Source organism: Mus pahari, chromosome 10, assembly GCF_900095145.1.
Source record: "Mus pahari chromosome 10, PAHARI_EIJ_v1.1, whole genome shotgun sequence".
Taxonomy (NCBI): domain Eukaryota; kingdom Metazoa; phylum Chordata; class Mammalia; order Rodentia; family Muridae; genus Mus; species Mus pahari.
The window spans coordinates 35,126,431-35,133,920 of NC_034599.1; the positions used below are offsets into that span (position 1 = coordinate 35,126,431).

Sequence of the window (7,490 nt, forward strand, 5' to 3'; positions counted from 1 at the left end):
AGAATACTTAATATACTCCTCTTATTAAAAGTCAACCGTTTCATATTAATTTGGCATTCTTTTCTTAAGGCTAACAGGGGTATAAATGGAATAAGAAAGCAACAATTCCTTTGGAGTGTGTTGTCTATACAATATGTATATAAAATAATTCTATTGGGTATTCTCAGTCAGTGAAAATTCAGTGACCATAATCCATATGAAGAAATGTCAAACATGAGCAAAGTGACCACATTCTTCCTCTCAGGTATTCCCCACCCACCAGTCCTGGACACCATGCTCTTTGGGATCTTCCTTGTGATTTATATTCTTACTGTGTTGGGAAACCTTCTCATCCTGATGGTGATCAGGATGGATTCCCACCTCCACACACCCATGTACTACCTCCTCAGCAACCTCTCCTTTATTGACATGTGGTTCTCCACAGTCACAGTGCCTAAAATGCTGATGACTTTGGCGTCCCCAGGGGGTGGGGCTATCTCCTTCCATAGCTGTGTGGCACAGTACTATTCCTTCCACTTCCTGGGTAGCACTGAGTGTTTCCTGTACACAGTCATGTCTTATGATCGCTACCTGGCCATCAGTTACCCACTCAGGTACAGCAGCATGATGGGCGGGAAAGTGTGTGCCCTCCTGGCAGCAGGAACCTGGCTCACTGGTTCGCTGACCTCTACTGTCCAGACTACATTGATCTTCAACTTGCCCTACTGTGGACCCAATCAGATCCAGCATTATTTCTGTGATGGACCTCCCATCCTCAAGCTGGCCTGTGCAGACACCTCAGCCTATGAGATGGTCATCTTTGTGAACATCGGGGTAGTGGCTTCAGGCTGCTTTTTTCTGATTTCACTGTCCTATGTGTCCATTGTCTGCTCCATCCTGAGGATCCGCACTTCAGAGGGACGGCACAGAGCTTTCCAGACATGTGCCTCACACTGCATTGTGGTCCTCTGTTTCTTTGGCCCTGGTCTCTTCATCTACCTGAGGCCAGGCTCCAGGGATGCTGTGGATGGAATTGTGGCTGTTTTCTACACTGTGCTGACACCCCTACTCAACCCTGTTGTGTACACCCTGAGGAACAAGGAGGTGAAGAAAGCACTGTTGAAAATAAAATATGGGTCTGTGCTTCCTCAGGATAAATAATCAAGTAAGGATGAATACTCTTAACATCTGCAACATATCTGTTTATACTGTGTGACTGATGTCACCATGAGAATTTCAAAGAGCAAGTCAAATGTCTAGTCCTTATTTTTAATGAAATGACTGAAAATGTTTCCGTTTCTTGATAGTTGTAAGAATCCTAAAGAAAATACCCTGTGAACCTGTCTCAGCAGAAAGACCATACTCTGACCTGGCTTTTGTATTCTGAGGAGTATGTCAGAAAAACAGTTTAATTTTACTACTTTACAAACACTTTCCAAAATTTGCAATCCAGTGTGATATTCTTGCAGTATGTTTTCTCAGTTGAAATAAGACATTGCAAAAATAATTATATATAATACAGTCACTAAATGACATAATATGCTTATGAGGAAATGAACATTTTAGAAAACACTCAACAAAACAGTTCACTCCCCAATCTGTCTTTATTTGTCTTCCATGAGCTAAAATTATATAGGTCTTTACTTTTCTAATACTTTGAAATACCAAGGCTTTGAGGCTAAACATATGTCCATGAATGTGATATATACATTGCATGTTTTCTATTGGTCACTGATAATAGCTGTTAGCTGTCCTTCTGTGGAAAATTCCTGACATGGTGTTCAAGTTCAAAGTTTCCATTTCAGAAATTTTTAATTCTATTCTGTAAGAAAATACAGCAGACATTAAGTATAAAAATAAAACAAATATCCTTAGGCAAAAAAAGTGCTCACTGGTTTTATTCTGCAACTTGTACAAATTAACAGATTCTCATATAGTTATGCTACTTCCACGAGCCATATTTGTTTTGACTTAAAGTAGAAAGCATACTTTGGACAATGTCTAGGAGGTAAAATTGGCAAAATAAGCCCCACAATCATGTGTGTGTGTGTGTGTGTGTGTGTGTGTGTACACATATATAAAGTATGAAATATTTTTCAAAAACTGTTTAATTTACAAATCGCATACATCCTCCTAATGCAATACATGCCATTCTTTCTAGCAGATGAGGAAGGTAGAGCTGGAAATCTAATATAGCTTATGCTCAGACTTCTAATATTTGTTTGTACTGCATTTCAGAAATGCTTAAGAAAGAGCATCAGATTGTGCTAGCTTGCCATCGTTTCCTTGAGTAAGCTGTGACATTGTACTGAGAAGAAGGACCCTACTAACTGTGGTAGCATGGCACACATCCCTCATGAAGTAGTGTCCTTTGCACAAGGGTCTGCAACGGCAAGGGCCAGTCATAGAGCTCCTCTCAGTTTGCAAAGTCGAAAGCAAATGTGCAGAAGCACTTAGACACTGAGCTGACATTGACTGTAATTTAAATGTCTACCATCACTTGTGTTTTACTTGTTTGTTTGATTGCGTGTTGTGAGATAACATCTCTCTATGTGGCCCAAGTTGCTTTGAATTTTCGGTCCTCCTGACTCAGTCTGTAAGTTACAGCAGTGTGCAGTCAGACTGTGCCCGGTGATAACTATGACTTAGTATTATATAACACTCTCTTTGAAAGTGTCCCCCAAATTTATCAGGAAGAGGATAAGAAATGTCTTTGTTTTAGCAACGTTTCCCACAGTGTGAAAAAATGTTAAATCACACTGTAAATCTCATAGTTAATCTCTTACGACAGCCCAGCTAGAACCTTTTTCTAGCCAACTTACAGGGACAAGCAACCTTGGCCTTCTGACAAGTTGACAGAGGTCCCTATGGACTTACGTAACTCATCTGGATATTGAGGTTTTGTGGAATAAATGAAATGTAGAATGACTTGGGTCTCTGGAGACCAATTTTCTCTCGTTAGAATTAAAAGATTCAAATGGAACATAATTTGATGTACAAATGAAAAGATCTGTGAAATTATGGCACACTCATAAATTTTATGCATGATATGTGAAGTTTTCATTTAAAACCACATGGTGGGCATCTGCTTGTGCTACTTATATAAGAAAACCATCACCTTTCCTGGGTGTGGGTGACTGACTGACTACTGACTGACTCGCCTCACTTTGTGGTGTGCCATGAGTTTACCATTCCATCACACGTGGGCTTTGTAACTTTCTAAAATCGCACGCTGGAGCTCTAGAAAGTGCCTTAAAGCTCTGTCTTCTATGCCTGAATTTAGATGTCACTTAATTAAAATAATTGAAGAAATTGGTGCATTGATTAATTGCTGAGAAAGTAGAGCTGAGGACATGTAACAGCACCGGGATTATTCTAAAAGTTACCGCATCCTTTAAGGACTTGAATCCCTACATGTTATCCAGTCACTGTTTATAACTTTAAATTCTTTTCAATACTTCATTTGCTCAGAACATAAAGTTTCAGAGATTCTATCAAATATGTTATAAATATACCCATACTATATTTTGGAAATGCAGGTTACCATTCCTGCCCACAGGCCTCTGTGGACACTTTTGTAGTCTGGTACTTCATCAGATGTTAAATGTGAAGAAAAAAATCCAAGGGAATAGGACAAAATAGGATGTACTGTGGTCCAAGATTTTCTAAAGTTTCAACATTGCATATGGGAAGAACAAACTTCAGCTGCATTTTTTTTATTTTTAACTTCCTTCTAAAATTATTTTTTAAAAACTCTTTGGAGCATCAATACAGGCACACATACCTACAAAATTAAGTTACTCCAATACTATAAATGACTCATTAATTTTAAAAATTGGTCCTTTTGTTTTCAGAGCTTTTGCTGGTGGTTCATGTCCTCCCACATTCCTCAGTGCCTCATCATTATTTTCTTTATCCCTTATCTATTTTGAGTTGCATGAAGATGTCTCATCTAAAGACAGACATAGACAGATATTCTGAGTTTCAAGTTATATTTTCTTGGATCAGTAAATGTCAAGAAAAAATTAAGTTACTCTGTATACAAATAATATACACAAGCAAAAATCATATTCCCAACCATAACAATAATTAATCAAAAATGTGTGCTTTCTAGAGTCTGTGGTTACTGTTATTCACTGATATTACCCTGACATGCAAGAAAGAAGTAGCCTAAAAGTTGTCTAAAACAATATAGTGTAAAATATACTACTATTGATTTTGGCTCCAGATAGTGTGGGATCAAAGCATGACCATATTCCTTTCCCATTAGGACCAACTAGAGGACAGTACATAGCATAATTCTTCCTAAAGATTAAATTAAGATAATGCAGGTACAGTATATAACATATCACAATTTCAATAATGTCTATGGTTTTTCTTTAAAAATTAATTTGGTATAATTGAATATTACATAAATTTTGTTGTTGCATTTGTTGCAATGTTAATAAATATTGGTACATAAAATAAAGAGAAATATCTAACTGAACAGAAAAAATGGCTGTATTAAAAATTACATTGTTATTTGTTGAGAAATTTATCAGTAATTTAACGAACTTACATTTCTGCCTCTTTAAAAATACTGTTTAACTGCCAAGAAAAGTGCAAACAGATAACTGTGACTCCAACCAGCAAAAATGTTTGTACAGAGCAAACACCCCACAAAATCAAACAGCCATGGACTGAAGGAAATGTTTGCAAGCCATCTGTTATATACAGAGTTAATATCCAAAATAGATCATTCAAAGCACATCACAGTGTGTGTTTATAAGCATATAAATATTGCATACATGTATAAGAGATGACTCTGAAAAGGTGGGTCAAAGTACTTTAATATTTTCCAAACAATTCATATGAATTACTGAGAGATATGCCTTCAACGTCAATAATCATCAGGAAATGCAAATCAGGCCATAGATAGGAAACAGTGGATACTACCAAAAGTCAGAAAATCTACTCCATCACATGGAGATGGACACAAGGACAGACTTTGCCCAGTCTACTTTTAATATACCTAAACACATCTTATCTTGTGTCTAGCATTGTTTTCTTATTGTTAAGGTTTAACTTTGGGAGGGATGTTGAAAAATTACAGAAGGATACTGCATATACTTTACTTATGCCCTTTCTTTCCCTCCAACTCAGATATTCTTCACGCACCAGTCCTGGGAAAATGCATGTATATTTTTTAAGATTATAACATAATAACATCGACTAACCCTTCCCTTTCTTCCATCCAACTCCTCCCTTCTTTAACTAATCCTCCCTTTAAAATCTATGACCTCTTCTGCTAACTGTTCTTCCATATAATATATATATATATGTATGTATGTATATTACTTAATATGTATATGTGTGTTATGTATATTATATATGTTTTAATTATATATTGCTATATATATATATATATAACTTTCTCGGCCCATGTTAAGTGTGTGTGTGTTCAGATCTAGCCATTTGGTATTAGATAACCAGTTGGTGTACTCTTTTCTGAGAAGAAGAATTTCTCTGCTCTCAGCATTCCTTAGTTTCCTACAGTTCTTAATGTAGGGTTGTGGCCTTATGTTCATGTCTTCTTCCACATTACTATGTCTATTGTTGTCAGTTATCAATATTAAGTTATTGATGTTGGTGTGGGATTACCACACTTGTCCTTTATTATGTTAACCTATGTACTGTCTCTCTTTAGGAATTTTATCATAAAATCATATGGAACTTTGTCAAAGGCTTTTTCTGCAATTATTGAAATGATTGTGTAATTTTTTACATTAATTCCATTTATATGATTTTAATATGGTTTATGTATATTGCGCTATCCCTGCACATCTGGGATAAAGAAATTTTTGATTATGTTGGATGATGTGTGTGTGTGTGTGTGTGTGTGTGTGTGTGTGTGTAATTAAAAGTATATTATTGAGAATTTTTGAAATTTATGTTCATAAGAATATTGACCTGTAGGTTCTTTCTTTTATTTTTTATGTGTTTTATCTGGTTTGGGTATTAGAGCAACACTGGTTTTGCAGGAAGAGCCCTTTTGATTTTCTTTTTAATAATTTAAGAACTGTTGGTTTTACATCTCTTTGAAGTCCTGGTAGAATACCACTGAGAGACCATCAGACCTGGGCATCTCTTACTCCAGTGCATTTTATTGCTGTTTTAAGCTCCATATTTGTTACAGGTCTGTTTAGGTTGCTGATCTCTTCTTGCTTTTCTGTTTGAATGTTTGTAAAAATTCATCCTTTTTTAAGTTTCTTTCTAAACTTAATGAAGTATAGGTTTACAAGGTACTCAGAATATTTTTAATTTCTTTGGTGTCTGTCAGAATGTTTCCCTGTTCATTTGAATCATATCTTTCTGTCTTTTGATTAGCTGGGCCAGGGTTTGTTATCTTTTCATTGAACCGGCTTTTAGATTTGTTGATTCTTTGTGTTGTTTTCTTTGTTTTAATTAAGTTCTGCTCTTCTGTTACATCTTCCGACCTGCTAGATTTATGTCCAGTTCGTTTTTATTTTTCCAAATTATTGAGTTGCATATTTTATTCATGTTCTCAATTTTTTTCTCTTTTAAAGGTATTTCTATTATTTTTCTGATTTCTCTATGACTATAAATATTATTTCATCTCCTTCAACTCCTAGATCTTTTCAGATTTTTTTTCTTTAATGTAGGCATTTGGAGTTATGAATTTCCTTCAGAGGGCTCTGGTAAGATGCCCTAGGGTGGTTGTGGTGCTGTGCTTTCATTTTCATTTATGCCCATGCTTTTTATTTATTTATTGTTGATATCTTATTACACATTCATCATTTAGTAATGTGGTATTTAGTCTTCGGAGGTTTGTATAATTATTATAGTTTTTTATTATTGATTCTAACTTTTATTATATTATGGACAGATAGTACATACAGAGTTATTTTATTTACCTGCATGTGTTATTTTTTTGTGACCCAGAATATGGGCATTTCAAGGAACTTGTCAGTCTATGACAGTGCATGAGCTCTGTGACCTAAGCTAGGCCTGGGAATATGCAGATCTACTTTCCAAATTTTTAAAAGATACATGAAATCTCATTATTAGGTCTTTTACGTATTTGCTTTCTAAATAAAAGCATCATTGGCTCATCTTTGTAATTAGAAACATCTCTATACCATGGTGGTTGCAGTTCTCTGTATTTCTAAAACTTGGAGTTTGTAACAGCAGAGGGTATATGGAAAGCATGCCAGCCTCCACTCTGTTTAAAGAGAAAACATAAATGAACTTTGTNCAAGGCAAAGTTCTAGTTCTCNGCAATAGAGAATTAGCTGAGTGCTTCTGTGTCCTATGACCACATGCTATGAGCACTCCTTGCTCATCACCTGCTCAGTATAGCAATATGACGAATGTGAGACCGTGTGCCCTGCTGGCTGCTAGCACTTGGCTCAGAGGGTCCCTGAACTCTCTGTCTGGACAGCACTGATTGTTGGTCCTTATGTGGACCCAGGCAGTTGTTCCTGTGACATGCTGCCCATCCTCATGTTGTC

The 7,490-nt window shown here is 36.1% G+C and overlaps 1 protein-coding gene across 1 annotated transcript; it reads left to right on the plus strand.

Moving 5' to 3' along the window:
- The first annotated feature begins 204 nt into the window (after positions 1-204).
- Positions 205-1,140, plus strand: LOC110327844 (olfactory receptor 10G7-like). The gene has a single exon (XM_021207084.1). It carries the CDS (start codon positions 205-207, stop codon positions 1,138-1,140), a length of 936 nt encoding a protein of 311 aa, XP_021062743.1.
- The last annotated feature ends 6,350 nt before the right edge of the window (positions 1,141-7,490 follow it).

Coding starts and splice junctions, on each gene's coding strand:
- LOC110327844 (XM_021207084.1), top strand. CDS start 205: ATGTCAAACATGAGCAAAGTGACCACATTCTTCCTCTCAGGTATTCCC.